The 22,026-nt window shown below is 31.1% G+C and overlaps 3 protein-coding genes and 1 long non-coding RNA gene across 4 annotated transcripts; 2 read left to right on the top strand and 2 right to left on the bottom strand.

The window, feature by feature from the left end:
• Positions 1-484: 484 nt before the first annotated feature.
• LOC136076104 (uncharacterized) lies at positions 485-1,267 on the bottom strand. The gene has a single exon (XM_065789570.1). It carries the CDS (start codon positions 1,265-1,267, stop codon positions 485-487), a length of 783 nt encoding a protein of 260 aa, XP_065645642.1.
• Positions 1,268-4,841: 3,574 nt separating this feature from the next.
• Positions 4,842-9,851, top strand: LOC136076998 (52 kDa repressor of the inhibitor of the protein kinase-like). The gene is made up of 2 exons (XM_065791146.1): positions 4,842-4,989; positions 7,203-9,851. The coding sequence occupies exon 2, from the start codon at positions 8,259-8,261 to the stop codon at positions 9,606-9,608; it is 1,350 nt and encodes a 449-aa protein (XP_065647218.1). The 5' UTR covers positions 4,842-4,989; positions 7,203-8,258; the 3' UTR covers positions 9,609-9,851.
• A 738-nt stretch (positions 9,852-10,589) lies between these two features.
• LOC136076997 (zinc finger MYM-type protein 1-like) lies at positions 10,590-13,938 on the bottom strand. Its single transcript, XM_065791145.1, has 4 exons — positions 13,455-13,938; positions 12,688-13,330; positions 10,896-12,612; positions 10,590-10,823 (listed from the first exon to the last, which is right to left on the bottom strand). The coding sequence occupies exons 2-4, from the start codon at positions 13,313-13,315 to the stop codon at positions 10,688-10,690; spliced, it is 2,481 nt and encodes an 826-aa protein (XP_065647217.1). The 5' UTR covers positions 13,316-13,330; positions 13,455-13,938; the 3' UTR covers positions 10,590-10,687.
• A 1,234-nt stretch (positions 13,939-15,172) lies between these two features.
• Positions 15,173-16,950, top strand: LOC124812360 (uncharacterized). Its single transcript, XR_010636762.1, has 2 exons — positions 15,173-15,425; positions 15,974-16,950. It is a non-coding gene; the product is annotated as an uncharacterized LOC124812360 (long non-coding RNA).
• Positions 16,951-22,026: the final 5,076 nt, after the last annotated feature.

Genomic DNA, 22,026 nt, shown 5'->3' with positions numbered 1-22,026 from the left:
ATATATATATATATATATATATATATATATATATATATGTATATATATATATATATATATATATATATATATATATATATATATATATATATATATATATATATATATATAAATGTATGTATATATATATATATATCGTCCCTTAGTTTACAACACTGCTCAAGTTGAAAATTAGCGGTTTTTACATTTTAATGCCTATAGATGGAGCTGCTCATTGCACATCTAACCACTTGTCACATGATATAGATTTTAACAAATCAGAAGCCGTAATTCAAAGAGTAGTGAAGCAAGTTGACTAACGCACTTGAATATAAACAAAACCCAAGAAAAAAATTTAAAAAAATAAAGATAAGAAATCAAAGTGTTATAAATATAATTCAGCTCTCCATTTAAACATCAGTGGAGACTGCAAGAACCTGTCTGAGTTAACAAAAGCTTTTATGACAAGGTTCTCAATATTCTGCAGCAGTAACAGTGAGGAGTATTAATTGCGAATAACAACATTAAGTGAATGGGCACCATGTTTCACGAATAATTCACTAGCACTGTTCCATGGTGGCTTGTTTAATATCAAGCGAAGTGCATTATTATATGCAACACATAGGCAAAGGAATGAATCTTTTCTCCAAAGATACCACAACTGATATCCATAGATTGGGCTGCAAAAGGCATTAAATAACATGATCTTTGTTTGTATTTGTGCAGAGCTGAACTTTCTACAGATGAGGTTAGCTCTGGCATACATAGAGCGTACATGTTTTAAAATATCTTTGTCATCCTGCATATCGTTTGAGATCAAGTGACCCAAGTATTTATATTGACTAGTGTATGTAAGAACCATGCCAGATAATGTGAAATGAGCGCTATTTATAAGGGGTTTATAAATTTCAAAAAACATTATTTGAGACTTAATATTGTTATAAACTATACCATGTTTCACAGCATAACTGGAGCATAAGTCAAGTAAGATCTGAAGACCTTTGGCTGAGGGTGCACACAGGACAATATCATCAGCATAAAGAAGATGATTAACAAGAGAAGGACCCAAGCAACAGTCTACGGTAGTTTTTTTGAGTAAAACACTAAGATCGTTAATATATATATTAAATAGAAGAGGAGACAATATTCCACCCCAAAGGATCTGAGCTGTTTGACCAACATACCAGACAATGAGTAAACATAAAGTTACACCAGAGATAGCAATTAAAGCGAACTCTTTCAAAGACTTTACTAATGTCAATAAATGCCACATGCATATTTGAGTCATGTAATAGGTAAAAATTTAAAATATCTTAAAAATAAGAACTGGCATAAAAGTGCTATGGTTTTTGTTAAACCTGAATTGGTTGGGAGTCCCACTTTCATTAATGTGTGAAACAAAAATATGTTCCAAAATCTTGGAGAAAATTTTCACCAAAGCAATTGGACAATAATTAGCAGAATCGGAGATGTCACCATTATTATCTTTTACCACAGGAGAAATAACAGAGTGTGAAGCACCAATAGGCATGTATCCATGGCAAAGCATGGAGGAAAAACACAAAGATAAAATATTAAAGTAATTTGGGCTAGCATAGAGATAATGCTCCAACTGAAGTCCAAAATGGTCAGCTGCTATCCACAGGACATATGATTTATAATAGATTGGACTTCATCAGGAGTGACAAGATAGGCATCATCTTTAAGAAGATTACAGTGTTTAACTATAAAGTTGTCATTTATATTACATGTTGGCTTGACTGAGTTGAACAGGGTGGAATAATTATTATACCACATGTGGCATACATTATCAGGTCCTGAGGCAGAGTCAATAGAAGGTTGAAGACTACATTTATCGTTGCGAATACAAGTCACGATAGACCAGAAACTGGTATAGTTCTTATTTGCTAAACTGTTCGCCAGCTTTTCTGCTTTTATAGTATCTTCTTTTTTTGCAGAAACGAATGGCATATTTATATAAGGCTCTTGAATTTTTAAAAAGATTGAAGATTGGGCCAAATTTTGGTTTATTATAGCTACGCCATAAACAGAACGTATCTTTAGCAGCCTTGTGAACATCTTTTACATAATCTGTCCAACGTGTCATAGGTTGTTTTCTATTTAAACTTGATTTAGAAAAATAAAGACACTGAGATGAAGATTGAGTAAGACATTCATTCAGAATATTGTACTGGTGGTTAATCTGCTTAACATGCTCATGTGAGTTACAATGTACATTACTACAGTTAATTACTTCAAACTGACCCATGTTAATTGAAGGCACTAAGTTAAACACAGTGGAAGTATACTTCTTTATCATAATGGTCAACAAAGCATTAAAATTTATTTTAGGAGATCTTGTCGAAGTAGGGTGAGCAGTATAGAAAGAAGATATATTAATTTTAAACGAGATATCAAACACTAAAGGTAAATGATCAGATGAACTAGTTGACTGAATTATTTCGAAGTTATTAACATTGCATAGAGAACTTTGGGAGACAAGGCAGTGATCAATCCAAGAAGAGGTGCCCATGCTTCATTAACAAAGGTAAAGGAATCATGTGGAAGACAGATATGAGCTGTAACAAGATGTTCATCTGTACAAAAATCAACTAGGAGACTACTGCATGGAGACCGAAATCTTAGATCACAAATAAAGTCACCAGTAATAACAAATTTACCATTTAAATCTGAAATAAGAGCTAAAAGACTACCAAGGCATTCAAAATACTTATCAACATTCTCATATGAACCACAAGGCATGTAGACATTGATAATTGTGAACTTATCAGAAAAGTTATTTACAAGTTGGATAGCAATAGACCATGAATTATCAGTAGTAACAACTCGAGTTCTGCACAAGACACAATCACGACACAGGACAGCAACATCACTAAATGGTCTGCCACGAATAAAACCTGCTGAAGAATCAGTTGGAGACACTCCAAAGCCAAAAAAACCAGGTACAATGTTGTTCAAGAAACTAAGTTCAGTGTTGAGTAACCAAATCTCTAGGAGACAGATGATATCATATGTTGCAGACAAGAGTACTAATTCGTGTGTAGAACCACAACAATTAAAGCTACAAATTCTTACTGCCATTTTCAAAGAAACAGCGCACAAGCGCATTTTCTGGCCATTTGCTACCGTCGTAGAGCCTGACAGCATCTCCAGCAAAGACATATACTTTAAAGGAAGCGTGATATTTACTTTTAAGGGTAGCACATTCAACAGAGTGAGAACTTGTGGAATTTTAGTTGCTAATTACATTTATTGGATTACCTGTGGCACAAAGATTAAGAATGTCAGCCTGCATGCGGTGTATCTGCTGCGATATAGTAGTGACATCCATGTAATCAGTATCCACAAAGCCTTTGTGGATACTGAGTTGTCACGTCTTCCCTTTGTCAAAGGGAAGACGTGACAAATCTTTTGCATGGAATGCAGGACATATAGATTGTATTCATAATGTATATTCTACTATAAAAAAATCTTTTGAAAGAAATGATATGTAAAAAAAATAATTAATTTTTGTAATAACTGTAGCAATAACAGTAAAATTTATAGAAAATATTGATTACTTAAAGTATTTCTATTCAAAATATTGTTGATTAAAAGTAATTATTACTTTGTAATATTGTTTATTTAAACCTTCTACACATTTTGGGCAAACAATTTTAATTTTTGTTCATTCAGACTGTATTTATAGTTTTATCATAAATTATAAATACAAATTTTGATATAATTATTTATATAAAAAAATATAGATTGTCTATATAAAAAAATAAATACTGTTTAAGTTTTTTTTAAATTTAATGTTCCATATATACTAAAACTAAATATAAATCAAATTGTTAAAAAATACCTAAGGAATAACCTATTAATGTAATAATAATTAAATTAATAACATGCAATCTAATAACTTTTTATGAAACTGTAAGTTAATATAATTTAGATTTTAATGTTATTTCGAGATAAAATAAAAAATGGCGCGCGCATTAAATAACTACAAAAAAAAATATCTACGGAAAGTTAACCATAAAACTAAATATTTTTGACTAATACTAATAAAGCGAAATTTTAATTTTAGTTTATATATTCGTTTGATCTGTGTACAATTATGAAAAGGCGCACTTTCGAATGTAATCCAGACGTCTTTTGAACGTTCCACGCTGACCAAAAAAAAAATACTTTGCTTCCAAAAAGGTCTATGACGTTCAGAACGTGAACTGAACGTACATTGTACGTTTTTTGTACGAGCAGTGTTTGCTGGGTTTACTTTCTTGTTTATTTTTGTTTTGTTTTATCGGCTGAATTTATTTTATTTATTTTAAGTAGTAAGTGTATATATATCGACTGATTTAATTAGTGATGGCGCAACAGAGTGTGCATAAATATTAGATTTAACAACAATAACATTAATAGTAATAAAGATACTATTGTTATAATAGTAATCAATAACAATCGTAATAGAACTAATAGTAAGAGTAGAAAAAGTAATAATAACAACGATTACGCCAATAATAATAATAGCATAAACAATAAGCATTAAAAAAATAATAATAATTTAATAATACTAGTAATACACATATATAAATTAAGCCCGTACGCAGGGGGAGTGCGTAGGGTGCATTCGCACTCCCCCCCCCCCCCTTCAATTTTCGAAAGGTCCACATTTTATATAATATTAAATTTTTTATAGGAAAAATTGCACCTTTAACTGCATACAGCATACGTTTTTCGTTTCATATTGATTAGATTTTTCTATTCTATGGTATTATACACTTTTGACGTCGCTAAGTCTTGTCGTTATGAACACTATAATGTCTTCATTAACGTTCGTACGATTCTTCTTGACAACAATTTTGTTTTTAGTTTCGCGTTTGCTTATTACCGCAACTAGGTGCTATCGTAGATTAAATAATTTGTTTTCTTTAAGTTCTCTTTATATATAACACTTTTAATATTATAAGTTTCGATTACCACATCAATTATTTCTCATCCAATATAGTAAGATGTCCTTTTTTTATTTATTCCGTATATTTTCATTGTTTATTATTGCAAATATTGTTTATTATTATGTATGTTATTGTTGGACACAATGATAACTAATATTTTATGTTGCTTTAAATTGTTTTTTACGTTATTGTGTATGATATATATATATATACATATATATATATATATATATATATATATATATATATATATATATATATATATATATATATATATATATATATATATATATATATATATATATATATATATATATATATATATATATAGTGGCCAAAAATTAAAGACCACTCATTTTTTTTTCAAAATTTATTTTTAACCTTAGTATAATTTTATTTTGGAAAAAGGTATCAAAAAAAGAAAAACATTTTTAGAAAGAATTTTTATTTTATTTTATATTTATTATAAAAGAATTTATAATTTTTTTACAAAATAATGTTAAAAAAATAAAAAACTGACTAGTAAAAAATATAAATGGGAAAAAAAATTGGACAAAATTTTAAGACCAGTTTCAAAAATATTTCAAAAAGCAATAAAAAAATAACTTAGAAACGTGTTGTTCCTCCATTTGTTTTCAAGCACTCTTGTACTCGTTCTGGCATTGAATTCATTAAAGTTTTGATTACTTCATTAGGCACATTTTTCAAATGATGAGAGATAGAAGATTTCAAATCTTCCAAATTGTAAATTTGTTCTTTACCAAGCTTGTGATCAAGCCACGACCATAAATTGTCTATTGAATTCAAGTCTGGACTATTGGCAGGCCATGGAAGCACTTGAATTTTATTAGAATTGAACCAATCGCTAACAACATGCGCTTTATGACACGGCGCATTATCTTGCTGGAAAATAAATTCATCTTGCTACTGCCATAAATCAATGCTTGGAATAAGCGAGTTTTCCAAAATTTCGATGTACCTTTCTTTGTTGAGTCTACCATCGAATAAATGAAAAACGCCAACTCCACAGGCACTCATACAGGCCCAAATGCCTATTGAACCACTGCCTTGTTTTGTTTGTTTCAAAATGCACGATTCATCGAACCATTCGCTTGGAAGTCTACGCAACATTACGCAACCTTTTCTGTTGTCTACCTCAACGTTCATTTCATCACTAAAGACCACACCTCTCCACTGATCTGTTGACCAATTTTTATGTAGTTTGCACCACTCTTTCCTGGCAAATTTTTGTTTTTTATTTAAGCGTGGTTTTTTTGCAGCAGCACGCCATAAATAATTTAAATTGTGGAGGTCCCTTCGCACAGTTCTAGGGCTTGCTTTCAGACCATTTGACAGTGTCCATTTCGTAGACAAGTCTGTAGATGATGCTTGTCTGTTTTCTTTCATTAATCTCACTAACGAGCGAACATCACGGTCATTGCGTCCAGTCCTATGACGATCATTAATTGACCGGGTCTCTTTGTATCGTTGAATTATGTTAATGCAAGAGTGAGACCTTCCGAGCTTTTCTGCTCTTTGTCTGATGCTATAGCCTTCTTCTTTTAATACAAGAGCCGCGTATCTGTCTTTTTCTTCGATCTTTGCACGCATTTTTGCAATATTTTTATATCCTTATTGCAATTCAAAAAATAAATGTTTATTTGATATCGAAACTCAGGTTTCGACATTTTATTTTATAGCCAACGTAATAAGCAATTAAGACAGTTAAAAAAAATAATGGATTATTATTTTTAATAAGTGCAAATTAAAGATTTGAAAGTGGTCATTAAATTTTGTCCAATTTATTTAAAGAAGATTTATAAGTACTCATCAGTTTTTTAATGAGTTAAACGCTATTTAATTAGAATTAGATTAAAAAAATTATACCACTTTAATCCTTATGTTTTAATTAACAAGATATTAAAAAAAAAAATTTAATATGTCAATTAGAATCTTCTTAATTTTAATTTAAAGATTAAGAAACCAACTAAAAAATGAGTGGTCTTTATTTTTTGGCCACCGCTATATATATATATATATATATATATATATATATATATATATATATATATATATATATATATATATATATATATATATACATATATATATATACATATATATATATCCTGTACATCCAAATTTTTTCTAAAAGTACTGGTGTTGCACAAATTTTTATCTGATAATATATTTTCATTTTTATATTTACATTGCTATTATTAGTATATGATATATTTATAATTTCATTTTTTTTAATTTACATAGTTATTATTATGAGAAATTGACCATACTCAGTCACTCTTCATATACTACGGGGCGCAAAGAGCAAATTGAAAGAAAACAAATATCAGCAGCTAAAACTTGTCAATCTCTAGATGGATGGTGTACAAAAAAACAAACTGAAAATCATAATCAATCTCTCAATGAAAATGCACCAAATACTGATACCGCAATTTCTAAACAACATGATTCTATTGATAGTCCTCCCGCTAAAATATCTCGTACTACCAAACAATCAGATTCTGATTCTCTCGCTTTCACCTATGATGTTGGTAAAATATTGAATGCTACAATGAATTATAAAGAATTGAGTATGGCGATGAGGACACTCGATGATAGTCAAAAGTTCTTTCTTTTGAATAATCACTTCAAGCCATCTATAGTATTCTATAGGTGGCTTGAAGTGATTTTTCCGTCACAATTTTTTCACAAATGTCAGCGTCAATTCAAGGCAAGATACTTGACGGATTACAAATGGATGGTCTACAGTCCATCATTGAATGGCGCATACTGTATCCATTTGGAGATAGGAATCATCGGTAATGATTCCTATCTCCAAAAGACATAATTTGGGAATATTCGTAAATAAACCATTTACCGAGTTTCATAAGTTAGACGAGAAGGCAAAATAGCATCAAACAAAAATAAGCCACCACGATGCAATGATTTTGTCAGAGACGTTTTGTAATTCAATCAAGAAGCCAAATGAAAACATTGATACTCATTTTGATGAAGAAAGAAAGATTAACATAGAAAGGAATCGACACATTGTTAAAAACAATAGCTGAGGCAATCCTTTTCTGCGGAAGACAGTGCATTGCTATGAGAGGTGATCAAGAAACATTGTCAGCATCTGATAATTCGATAAAATACAACCCGGGTAACTTTTTGGCAGCGCTTCAAACTATTGCAAAACATGATGAAATTCTACATCAGCATCCTTCCTATATTGGTATCAGTAATTGAAATGCGAAATTCACCTCTCCGCGTATTCAAAACGAAATTAAAGCAATTATTGGACACGATATCATCCGTAGTGACATGGTTAAAGAAATAAAAGCTGCTACGTTCTACAGTATTCTTGCAGACGAGGTGACTAGCCATAATCGTGAGGATCTTGCATTTTGCATTAGATTTGTTGATCAAAACAAAGACATTCGTGAAGAATTTTTATCTTTTCTCCGTGTTCCAAGAATCACCGGAGAAGTTATTGCTAGCACCATGATTCAATTTCTGCAAGACGTCAATCTCGATTTAAAAAACATTCGTGGTCAAGGATACGATGGAGCTGCAAATATATCCAGTGATAATGTAGGTGTTCAGAGAAAGATAAAGAATGAGTCTCCAAAGGCTGTATATGTCCACTGCAGTGGACAATGCCTTAATCTTGTTATAGCCCATTCGTGCTCTCTTCCAAATACAAGAAATATCATTGCCAAACTGAAGAACTGTTGTCTATTTTTCCTTACCAGTCCAAAGCGCGAGAGTCTTCTGCAATCAATCGTCATGAAGGCATTACCAGACATTTCCAAACCCAGAAAAGGTCTCATTGACCTATGTAGATCAAGGTATTCTTCACGGCATGACTCATACAGACATTTTTATCAAGCATACTGTTACGTAATTATCGCTCTGGAATATATTGCGTATTGTGCGAACAAAGATTCATGCGGAGAAGATTTCACAAACGTTACATGGGATACAACATCCAGAGACAATGCCAATTCACTGCTGACAAGTCTTATGTCTTTTGACTTTATTATAAGTTTCTTGACTATGTACCAATTCCTGTCACATTTGGAAGGAATAACTGTGAAATTACAAGGCCGCACTGAGGATATTATCATGGCATACCATGAAATTGCTGAGGTGAAATCTGTTTATAAAGACATTTTAAGAAACATGGACGAAGAATTTTCGCGTGTCTACACCCAAGCCGAACGTATGGCATGTTCTGTCAACACCGAACCAACAAAGGCAAGGATTGTTGGACGTCAAATAATGCGCAACAATGCTCCTGCGATTAATCCTGAGGAGTATTATCGACGAAATTTCGCCATTCCATTCCTCAACCACATAAGCTCAGAGTTGGAGAGTCAATTTTCTGACCTTTCCATCCTCTTCTCTAAACTGTTGGGGCTTGTACCATCTACTCTCTGTGAAGAGGGAGGAGCATCTCTTCAAAATGTTGTCAAATTTTATGCAGAAGACTTACCATCTGCTGATTTGTTTCCCAGCGCAAGCATTAAAAGAATGCGACGAAGAGTTATTCCCAAACATTTTCACTCTTCTAAAAATTTATTGTTCAATCCCAGCGACCATAGTGCTAGTGCAGCGAACGTAGTGCTAGTGCATTGCGCAGGCTCCATACATATTGGAGAGCAAGTATGAAGCAAGAAAGACTCTCTGCACTTGCATTAATGCATATCCACTATGGTAAAGTCATCGACGAAGAGAAAATTGTTGATATATTTTCACAAAAATGTCCTCGGCGTCTACAATTACGATCTGTTTTGACTGAAATTATTTGACTTCACACAAATTCAGTATCGGTGCTTATTAAGCTTGTGTGTCACTATAAAGTTTATATTTGTGTATTATTTTGGAAGCAATATATTTGATATGTTGTAAAAATGGTCCATTTTTTCAAGTTTCGCACACTCCCACGAAAAATCCTGCGTACGGGCCTGTATAAATACCCCTCATCCCACCCACACACGCACATACACATGCAGATTTATATACATGCATACACTAATCTTTGGATATATTATATATATATAAAAGAAGTTCCTTTCGTTTAACTGTATCTTTTTTTTGGTTGTGAGAAGTGCGATTTTAAAAACATAAGAAAAAAATACAAAGAAGAGAAGATACAGTTACAAAAAAAGAAACAACGAAATAATAATTAATGAAAGAATAGAGAACATTTTTTTGAAATGCTATTTTTATCTATGTACCTCTTAATCTTTTGTATTTATTTAAATTTTTCTTCTTATTGACAAACTTTTCTTATATATGTTAATTTTTGAATAAAAATCAAAAAAGATTTTTAGATGGAAAATAGCACCGATAGCAAATTATTCCTTAAATTACAATACATTCTTAAGAATAGGATCTTACCGCAAAAAAAACCAATAGACTACATATCGCTGCTTTTAAGAAAAACGTTTTTATTTTTGGCAAAACGATAATGGTGGTAGCAAAAATTTTTGCTTATTTGTGTGTACGATGCAGTGCCGTGGCGTGGTACATTTGGGCCCCCCCCAAATCATTTTTTTGGGCCCTAATTTTGTGGCATCACATTACAGGATATATATGCGTCACATTTTTTCTAAAGGCTAAAAACATCAAAAATAAGACATATAAGTATAGACAAACGTATATGTACGGATAATTATCAGAATAATGTTTGTTATATTATATTGGTAATACTTCAAAACCTGTAATAAATCACATATTCACAATTGTCACAGAAATGACTTGTGGCGAACTTTCATACTTGCAAATTTGTTGATTATCTCCTCATAATTTAATTTTCTTGCCACATCGTTCTCAATTGACAGCATCGCCAGAGAAGACAAGCGGTCATCAACCATTGTTGACCTATAAAAAGTGAAAAGAAATGCATAGAGCTACATCTATTATGTATAAAGTAGCAAGATTAAATATACTGACCTATGAAAAGTCTTAATCAATTTTAGCTTGCTGAAGCTACGTTCAGCACTTGCGACAGTTACTGGTGAGGTAAGGATTATGCGTAACACAATGGCAAGATTTGGATAAGTTTCTTGCAGCTCTTCTTTATAAATGTAATTAAGAAAATCATGTGCAGATTTCATGTGAGTACTTTCTTTCTCCTGTACCACTATGACAAATCGTTTTAATTCCATTTCCAGATCATCCGAATCTATATCGCCAAGCTTTGCTTGCAAATTTTTGCAATATAAAGACAAAGAATTTTCTTTACAGATTTGAATAAGATTCTCAGAACGGTATAGGAAGTCATAGAGCTCTGTGATACTACTGACTTGTTCAAAACGCTCCTTTACTGATCCCATTGACATATCAAGGAGTGGTAAAAAGAAATCAACTTTAAACTTCTGTTCTAATTGGATGGTGTGAGCTTCATCGGCACACTCGTATGAATGAATCATCTTTTTTTGTCGGGAACGCACTTCTGGAAAAATTTTTGCAATGTCCAACACTTCTGCGATTTCTGATGCTTTCATGTGTGCGTCTGAAAATCCAGTTTCACGATATTGCTGAAGAAATGTATATGTGGCCTTTATTTCACTATCCAAGACATCAAGGGAAGTTGTAGAGGACTGCAGAAGCTTACTTGATTTGTTAATTTGGTATAAAACGTCATACCAAATAACGATTGACAATATGAATGGCCATGTCATCATATATTCCATCAGCGAACATACTTCTGTAGCTGTTGCGCCATCTCTCTTCTCTAGAGCATACACTTCCAATTTTTCTAATGCCTCTAATATCTCTTTCAGGTGATAGCGAAGAGGTTTCACACAGTTTATTCTACTTTCCCATCTGGTATCGGATTGAGGCTTGACAGAAATGGGTATACATGACTTTAAAATATGCCATCGAGCAGGAGATGATGAAAAGAGTGTATACAATCTTGAAAGAACTCCGAAAAAAGTAATTGCACTGTTGGATGACTTTGCACCGTCAACAATGACTAGATTAAGTGAATGGTTTGCACACGGAACATATAGAGCTTTGGGATTCATTTGAAGAAGCCTAGCTTGAACACCCTTTGCCTTTCCTTTCATGTTAGCACCGTTATCATAGGATTGGCCTCGACAGTCAAGAATATTTAATTCCCACTTTTTTGTCTGATCTAGAAAGGCATCCAAAAGCCCTTTTCCAGTGGTATCATCTACCTTGAGATATCCAAAGAAATTTTCAGAAATGTTGATACCTGTCCCAGGAATGCAAACTACTGATCGTAGGATTATGCTCATTTGTTCTTTATGTGAAACGTCTGGCGTACAATCCAAAATAATGGAAAAATATTTCGCTTTCTTTACTTTGGAAAGGTTTTCGGCTTCAATCTCCTTGGCTAACAATTCAATCAACTCATTCTGGGTATCATTGCTCAAATAATGTTCATTAGTTTCTTTCTTCTGAATCCGACGTAAAAGTTCATCGAGCACACTATCATACTTCGCCATCAATTCAAACAACCCAAGAAAGTTTCCATTGTTCTTGGAACCAATGACCTCTTGTGAACCACGGAATCCAAGATTCCTCGCAGAAAGAAATAGAGTGATGTCTAGTAATCGTTCCAATACTGCTCTCCAAAATTTTCGCTCTTTTTGAAGCAACTTGTATTGATGCTCATCAATGGTTGTTTGATTCATTATGCCTGCAATGTTGAATTTGGTAAAATATATAAATATTTATTATATTTAATGACAAAATTTTTTTTAAAACAGTTTACCTTTTCGTAATGTCATCCACTGTTCAAAGCACCTGAGATGTGTACTTCCTGTTTCATGATCATTCAGTTTTTTGGATAAACCTTCCCATGTGTTCATCCCTTGTCGGAATGGTGAATCTGATATACCAAAAAGTTTGCAACAGAAGCAAAAAACTTTATTACTTTTCATAGAATACACAAGCCATGACCGTACAATAGTTTCTCCATTCTTCATCTGTCGTTTATAATAAGTCACTGAAAATCGTCGTCTTTCTTGATTGTGTGGAAAATCTATCTCAATTTGCTTTACACCACGTTCAACAATGTCACACCTCTGTGCATCAGAAACATTTTCTGGCCAATCAGAAGGATCATCACTGAGAAAAAGAAGTGGCAGTGTTGTGGCAGTTAGTATACACTCACAGATTGCCATATTAGAGTCTCCTTCAGCAGACAAACCAAAACAAGAAACAGAATCATTTTCTGCATTGGCTGTAACATCATTATTGGTTTCTGTTATTGCTACTGATTCACCATCAGCTTGAACTGCTGGTTTCAAAAATTGTGTAAGTTTGGGGTACTTAGTTATTACTTCCCTGGCTGCAGCTGCTTCTCTTCTCTTAGCTGCACCACTTTTCACTTTCTTCATTCCAATAATTAATACCTAAAAATAGAACAGATAGTTTATAAAATTTACTTTTAGGTCCTACTATAGTACTATACCTATTTAATTTATACAAATAAATTAAATGAAAAATAATAATGTCTCCTAAAAATAATAAACTTACCGGCTCAGCTGATTCAGCCACGCTCACTACGAATTTTGAATAATGACGATTGCGTTTCGGTTTAACCAACTACACACACATCATACAATCAAATGAAGCAACTGACACGCAGAAATCAATATTTCAAATCGTATTTCAACTCACAATTTTTTATTACTATTCTAGAAAGTTATTAAAAAAATTAAAGAAAATACTTTTTAAAATATTATAAAATTTTAAAATGTTGTATTGCTGACGGCCCACCGGGAAATATCCCGGTGTGAAAACTCCATGTGAAATAGGAAAACTCATCTTTAAATAAACTGTTCATTATAATATAAATTTGTCAATCTAGTTTGTTTTATTTACATAATTTTTTGCATGCTATTTATGATATCATAATTTGTATTATAATTTTTATTGGTTTGTAACAATTCTATTTGTCGGTTAATATTTCTCTGTAATGTCTTCAAATTTTGATTTTATATTTATATCCAGAGTTTTAAATTGTTATTTAATCTTTTGAAAATGTAGTATGTTAACTACGAAACATGTCAATATTAAAAAATTCCGTGTTTTTCATAAAAGTATGAGTAAAAATTTTAGAGTTAAGCTACTATATAGATACAGAAACTAAACAAGGATGTCCATTCTCATCAGTTGTTTTTTTTCACATTAAAATTGTCTTAGTAGCATTTATTTTATTTTATAGTTTGAATATAATTGATAATTATCTGTTAAAATAATAAAATGCCATAAAAAATTTTATCATTTTTTAAAAAACGGGCCCCTTATATCTCGTGGGCCCCCCCCAAATGGGGGGTTTGGGGGGCCTTTGCCACGGCACTGGTACGATGATGAAAAAGATTACTTTTAAAAATTAGTTTTATTTATTTAGTCAACTGTTTACAAAAATTTATATGAATATTATTACAAAGCTTATATGATTCTAATAATAGGGGAAACGGGGCAAGATGGCTTTTCATATAACAACTCAACAAAAAAAAAAGTTTTAAAATTGTTTAGAGCAAAACTATAATTATAACTTGTATTTTAAAACCCCAATCTTTTTTTTTTAATTTTGATGTAATTTTATACGCAAAAGTTTCTTTTTTGCGCATAAAAAAATACCTCGGCTTCGGTTATTGCTAAGAATTGTTTCCTTCGGATATTACTTTTTAGGGATATATATATATTTTGCCCCGGTCACGTGACCAGATAATAAATTTTATGGACTTTTCATTTTAACTTTTATTATAAATTTTTCTACTTACGAAGTAAAAATCATGTAGGCAATCAGTCATTATGATAAAAAAAAGCTTCATGACAATATTTTACTTTAGCAGGTTGTCAAAGTAAAAATCAAGAAATCCAAACTTAACAAATTGTTTCTACACTACCCACTTCCGACGCGCAGTGTTACACTGAATATTAAACTTATGGCTTTTAGGTTCAAAACTCGTACTCTAGCCATAATGGCATTGTGTTATGAGATCTATTAAGTTTTTTTGATTTTTCTTAACAACAATAATTTCTTTAAAAGAATACCCAGCATCCAATACGAGGTTGTTTCTAACTGTTATCATAAAAACAATTATTTTTTGTGATTGTAAAAAGTCGCAGATCAAAAAAGTAAGCTATATTCGTAATAATTTAAAAACAAATTTAAATCCCAGAAATACGTTTATCGAATTGACTTTACCGAACAATAGCAATTGTAAAGTTTTTGTAAATTTCTAAAATTTTTTCTTTGTAAACGTGAACATATCTTTTTTTATTCGGTTGATTAACAATAAAAGTTTTATGCTTGTGGTTCCCTACGGCACCATTTATTAATTAAATATTATCGTTTTATTTGGTTGAAGATTTACGAAATCGTATGACAGCTTTTATCGGTCTGTCTATAACATGTATACATAAGTGCAATATATGTGAACTGTATGTTTCTTAAAATTGTTATTCAAGTTTTGTTGTTTATCTTAAAATTCGAATGTAAGTGATTTTTTTAACTTTTGTTGATTCATCGAGTGTTTTTAGTTGCTTGTTTTATTTAGAGTTTTTGAAAATCATTAATTTTTGTTGTTAAACAAAAGTCCATTTTGTCTCTCTGAGAGCTAATACGCCGTTTAAGACTCTTGAGTCAATGAATAATATGTTGGTTAAAACTTCAGTTAGTGGCTAATATGCCGTTTGAGATATTTAAATAAAAATTATATGCTTAAAATATCTTTTAGACTTCGACGATTTAAAAAAAAAAAATCTTTTTTAATTCTTATAAACGTAACTCTTAAAATTTTATTCAATTAAGAATAGAACGAAGAGAAGTCCCCCTCTTATTCCTTTCAATATGTCTCTTTTAATAAAATGTTTAAAACCATTCAAATTGATTTTTTTTAAATGTCTATTCAAAGGAATTAATCTTATTCCGTTTTAAAAGTCTATTGCTCAAAACAGTTGGAACTTTTATTAAATAAATTTTGACCAAAAAAAACTATATTTTGTTTTATAAAAACGTGCTTTCAAATCATGTTTTATTTTAGGCTCAAAAGATATGATCATGAAGAACTTGCTAACTATCTTTTACTTGCTGTTATAATAGCATTTATTGTTTTGACGACGGTGGCATACTTATTAACAGATGGACTACCACATTTTTCTAAAATACTACCTAACTATCTCCTGAAATTAATTATCACCGAAAAATTACGGCACGGCGTTACAAATGTTTAAACTGTTTTAACGAGTCAACCAATTTTTAGAGTCTTAAAAAGTTTTAAAAAGTCAACGAAAGTCAACCAACTAGTCGAGTCTAAACTATCAAAAGTGAAGTTTCGGAAGCGCGTTAAACTAAAGTTACATTTTACCAATTCATTTTGCATAACAAACAAGCAACAAAAAAATTTTACAATGTTAACCAATGAGATTCAAAGATACAGAAAAAAACTTTTTTTTAAATTTGATACAGATATTTGTTCTTTGATTAGCTTGCGTAACGGAAGATTAGTTCCTAGTCATTGATTAGATTTTAAATAAGGAATATTTTCTCTAGGAAATTACGTCGTTTGCACAATCGCAAATTTCTATAAATATTTTTATAACGACTAACAGTACGTAACTGTCATTTAAGCTTTATCGTAAACTTAAATTTTACCGTGGTTTTATCTTACAAACAGTGAACAAAAAGCAATCGTTTTTTATACGCCGTTAAATACTGATTTTAAATTATATTTATATCTAAAATGATAATTGAGTAGATCATAATTTATATTAAATGTCGACAACATATTATTGAATAATATGATGGCGATTAAACTATTTATAAAAAAAATTGTATATTTTTGTGATTTATTATATTTACTTAAATATTTAATTTACCAATTAACTTGACTATAATATAAAAAAATATTTAATTTTTTGTTTAATAAAATTTTTATGTTTTATGAATTAGTGTTTCAGAAGCAAAATGTTTAAAAAGTTAAATTGAATAAAAATAATGTTATTGTTTGTCTTTACCCTATTTAATTAAGTTTTATAAAATCCATTCTAATTTCCACATTACCACATATATAGCTTCATATAACTATCTTGTACTGCAACGACTTAGTGAGTAAAACTCAGGGAGTTAAACTTTGTTTAAAACTTTGACTTAACGTGTAAAAATATCCGCAAGTAGTGGGAGCTTGAGATTAGTAACTTTAAAATTCCACGTGTGTGTAGAATTAAAAAACTTTGTTGAAAAGTTTAATTTAAAAGCTCCCTACTTTTTGCATCTTCATACAAAAGTCAAAAGGAAAAAGCCGCAATGAAATATTTTTTTCTAAAAATCACAATGCTCTCCAGCAAGCACTGGTGGTTATGACGCGTTGGAGTTTATAAAAACACGATGGCTCTGACTCGATAACTGTACCTAATTTTTAACTAAAATCGTAGATCATGATGATTGTGATTTTCAACCGATAGCCTTTGCAACTTTCTACTACAACCAACTGTATTTTTAATCGAATAAATTTCCTATTTACCATACTTTTGATCAACTGATTTTTCGGTCGACTTAAATAACTACGTTTATTCCTTAAAGTATTTTTTTGTATGTTTTTTTTTTAATTTTCAATTTTTGAAAGATTTTTTTCTTTTTTTGTTAATAAAAATAGTGACTCTCCCGTGCCGGCAAAACAAAGAGGGGGGGGGGGGGCAGGTGTACGTGCTTCATACTCTCCCCCCCCCCGTCCCTTTTTTTTTTAAGGTTTTTTTTTTTTGAAAATTCTAGATAAAGAAGACTTTTTTTAAAAATTGACGATTGCGCCCTTTCCCTTTGAAAACTGTGTTGTCGGCTATGCTCTCAAAGCCAAACCCCCAGGCGATGATTTTAACTAATTTAACCGTAGGCGCACACTACACTGCGCTTGTGACTATATCAGTCTATTTTGGTAGAATCCACTGCGTCAATTGAACAAAAAATTAGAAAAAACGTTTAAAATACAGATTACTCGATTGAAACGAAAGTCACCAATAATCGGTTGAAAACTAAATTATCTGATATTGGTTAAATATGAAAATCTCGGTCGAAAAAAAATCGGTCAAAAATAAGAACGTCATAAATAAGAAAAAATTTCTTTTTTCGAAAAAGCAAAAAACGATTTTTTTATTTCTTGTCGCTAATATTTTTACTTTTTAAAATAAAAATTTAATTTATTTTTTACCATTTGCTTTTTATTATCTATATTTTGCATTTTAAACGATTTACGTGGAATATAAAGTGCTTACTTAATTCAAGTCGTACTTTGAAACATCAAAAACAAACCATTATATGGTAATCCAAAAAAATATGTTAGGATAATCTTGCCTCTCACTCTTTAATAATGTCATTAAAACAACATAAGAAAAGAAAATATTTGTGGTAAAATAAATCGTATTCTTATTAATTGTTTTAATAACATATGCTATGCTATTAAAGATTATAACGATTATGCTATTATATACGATTTAACGCTTTACCACAAATATTTTCATTAATGTAACTTTATTTTTTTATAGTTGTTATCAAATTGTTAAACGTTTAAAAAATAATCAAGCTTTTAAAATATTTTGCATCAATTATAACGAGTCGTTAACAAAACATCATTGATACATTTTAAATAAAATTTAAAAAAAATCAAAAATTAAAAAAAAAAAGAAAAAAAAACTTTTTTTGCATTTGAATTTATGTAATTTTGGATTTGAAAAATAACTCATTTTAGCACACTTACACTTTAATTGGGTTCATATCACAGTCGTGGTGCAAAGGCGCAGCGGTTAAGTGCTTGCTTTAAAAACATAAGATTCAGGGTTCAATGCAAGCTCTGGGCATACATGATCATTTGTAAAGAAGGAGGTGTGAGTTAGTTAAATGCTCCGCGGTGCTCTGTGGTAAGACTGTTAGGTCTTCTCGGAATACCGGCTTTTGAGCAGCCGTGGTGCGTTATTTGGAGCGCTTGCTTCAGAAGCTATGATTCGAAGCGAGCTCGGTGCTTCGAATCATATTTCGCTTAATCGGTAGGGAAAATTTGTGAACTTCCAAGTTAAATGATCTTTCGTGCATTGTGACAAGACCGTTAGGTTTTCTTGAAGCACCTAAAACTAAAAAAAATAAAAAAATAATAAAAAATTAAGAGACTAAGGCAGGAAAACACAATTAAAATATTTATTAATCACTTAAGTGTGCTTATCTTAACCGTTATTTTGTAAGGAACTCTGATAATATGATAAAAGTTATCTAGTGGCTAGTGGGTGGGAGGCCCCACTCAAAAAACTAGTTATTAAAGCCCCAAAATTTAAAAACTTTTTCAACTATAACATACCCAGTGGGTACGGGACGTAAAAAGGATGACTTTCGAACGTCTTTTGAACGTTTTGGACGTCTTTTAAATGTCTTTTAAACGTTTTTTATTGTTAACCGCCAAAAACCAAAAAAAGTTCTCTTGGAAAAAAATGCGCCAGGTTTTAGGCTAGAAATGAATATACTCGCCTAAAAAGCTTATTTTTTAAACATTTTGGTTTTGAATAAATTATTAATTTTCAAAATACTTTTGCTTAGTTTTAGCGTAAATAGTTTTGCTTTAGTTAGAGCAAAGAATGGATCTTTAGATAAAGAAAATAAAAATGAAACTGGTCCAGCTTTTGAAGCTTATTTTTTCATTTTTTTGTTTTAGATTTTTTATTTTCAGTGGTTTCTGCTTTTATATATTTACATATTTTTTATGTTTTATATATCTAAAATCTTTCGGTCGATGATTTGAAATTGTTTGGAATTGTAGTGGTAATGAAGTTGGTGCAGAACCAAGACAACTTTTTCAAAGTTTTAGATTTTATAGGTTTTAGCTTACACACCACGGGTTTAAATTTTGTCATTGTAGTAAAAATATATTTATAAAAGTATATTCTTATTAAAATTTGTAAAAAAAAATTGTTTTTATTAGGAACTGCTTGTTGATTTATTTAAGTCAACTCAAAACGACATAATAAATAAATTTTGGAAGTATGAACCATTATAGGAAGACCTAGAAATTGCAAAACCATTTACCACAGATCAGAAGCGTTGCAAGGGTTAAGGCTGCCCGGGACGGAACTTAATTTTCGCCGCCCCCGTAAAAGGAACAATAATTGTATTTATCAAAACGATTATTCAGATATAGGGTTATTTATAACATAAAATCGACTTTGTTGCAATATTTTAAAGGTTTATTTTTCTTGCTTTTTTTTTAGTAAATTCATTAATGAGGCTTTCAAAGCCACATTCATTACTCAGCTTCTATTCAAAGGAAGAATGAATGAATTCAGTGGATAGTATGACAAGGTTTTTTGAACGAAGGGTATACATAGTAGATTTAAAGAAACATTTTATCAATTTTAGTTTTGAAAAACTTGTCTCACAACTATCCACAACAACAACAACTAGCTATGTAACTATATTATTAACTGAGCTTTCTAGACTGTAATTTAGAATAAACTGTAAAGGTTCAAGTGGACCACAATCCATCCATGTTGTTTTTTTCGTATTTTGATGCGGGGACAGAAATAAAACTTTTAAGTCTTTTCTTTTCAAGGAGTTTCTTTATTAAAATCATCATGCTCACCCAATATTTAAGATTCGTATTTATTATTCAAAAGATTTGACAAAGTATTTTTTTCAGCAATAACGTGAAGCTGTTCAAATCTTGTTACAGTTTCTTGTGTCACTCTGTCAAAAGACAAAAACATTTCTTTTCTATACTCAATTTCATATGACAAGGCATATAATTTGGTTTTTCCCCTGCTATCTGTTTCTTTCTTTTACATCAAAAATCCGTAATTGTGCCCAGATTATCACAAATTTCTGATCTTCATTCTTGGTTAAAATTGGTTTTAATGCTTCTAGTTTGATATCATATGTTGTAAGTTCAATCCTTTAGTTTAAAGGTAGATCTGTCTATCATTTATTTCCCAAAGAACGAATTCCCACAATCCGAGAAAGCGCAAAAACAAAAATGATTGTAATGCAACCAACTGTACCCCAGCATTTATCTAATACATTTGTTTTTCTCTTCACAAGTTATTTGCTCCACATTTTTTTTGTACTTAAAAATTTTAATTTAGTGTTGTGAAAAAAAAAATACACAAAAATTTAATATTTTTGTATACTTTTTTTTTTACTACACTAACTGCATTCTCCCCCTCCATCCCCCCCCCTCCCTCCTTCCTTGCATTTCGTGTTTCCATGATGCGCTTGACGCTTTGACCCGTGATGGAAGTCAAAACATTCCAGCATGAGTCGAGGAAAAGAAAAAGGTAAATAACAGCTCCATAGTTCCAAAAAATGTAACAGAATTTAAAGCAACTGATGCTCCATGTACACTTGCTAAATTTAATGAGTGGTTTGTGCATGCCACAAATTTTGCTTTTCCGTTGATTTCTATAATGCGCATCTAAACACCGATATGGTGGCAAAATTTTCTAGCTGTTCCACATAGCTAGCAAAACAGAAAAGTTATTTAAAAAATATATAAAGCATAAAATAACGTCTTAATGAGTCAATTTATTTTCTCATAAATAACTAAAAAACAATAAATATCATTTTTTAATTATAAGCTGCTCCAAAAAGACCTATCAATCTTATCACAGAGCCCCGTGGAGTCGGAAGTTCACGCCTCCTTCCTTACCATAATGCTTATTATGCTAGAGCCGGAGTCGAACCACGAACTTCTTGGTTCTGAGCCAGAACTGTAACCACTGCGCCACGGCTGCTATTTAGTAATACAATAATTAGTTTGACGCTTTTTAAAACAAAATGCTAAGTATTGTGTTATGGTATTTGGTTACAGACGCAAATAAGATAAATTTTAGATTTTTTAATTATAAATTTGCCGCCCCTAAAATAGTGCCGCCCGGGCCGGATTACCCTCACTGCCCCACTCTTGCTGCGCCACTGCAACAGATTAAGTTGACAAGTTATTAAATAAACCAATGACTATAATTGAAGATAAGGAAATTATTTTTATCTAAGAAGTTTAAGCTTAGATGAAAATATATACATAAACAAAAAATGGAAATACATATATATATATATATATATATATAT

The sequence above is a fragment of the Hydra vulgaris genome, chromosome 02 (assembly GCF_038396675.1).
Source record: "Hydra vulgaris chromosome 02, alternate assembly HydraT2T_AEP".
NCBI lineage: Eukaryota > Metazoa > Cnidaria > Hydrozoa > Anthoathecata > Hydridae > Hydra > Hydra vulgaris.
The sequence above is the reverse complement of the archived record's forward strand: the minus strand, read 5'-3'. Positions and strand labels throughout refer to the sequence as shown.

Excerpts from the sequence above, each read along its gene's own strand:
- LOC136076104 (XM_065789570.1), bottom strand. The coding sequence starts at position 1,267 with ATGACTCAAATATGCATGTGGCATTTATTGACATTAGTAAAGTCTTTG.
- LOC136076998 (XM_065791146.1), top strand. The coding sequence starts at position 8,259 with ATGGTTAAAGAAATAAAAGCTGCTACGTTCTACAGTATTCTTGCAGAC.
- LOC136076997 (XM_065791145.1), bottom strand. The coding sequence starts at position 13,315 with ATGAAGAAAGTGAAAAGTGGTGCAGCTAAGAGAAGAGAAGCAGCTGCA. Across the intron at positions 12,613-12,687 it reads GTGGATGACATTACGAAAAG|GCATAATGAATCAAACAACC; the intron begins GTAAACTGTTTT and ends TCAACATTGCAG. Across the intron at positions 10,824-10,895 it reads TTGATTAAGACTTTTCATAG|GTCAACAATGGTTGATGACC; the intron begins GTCAGTATATTT and ends CACTTTTTATAG.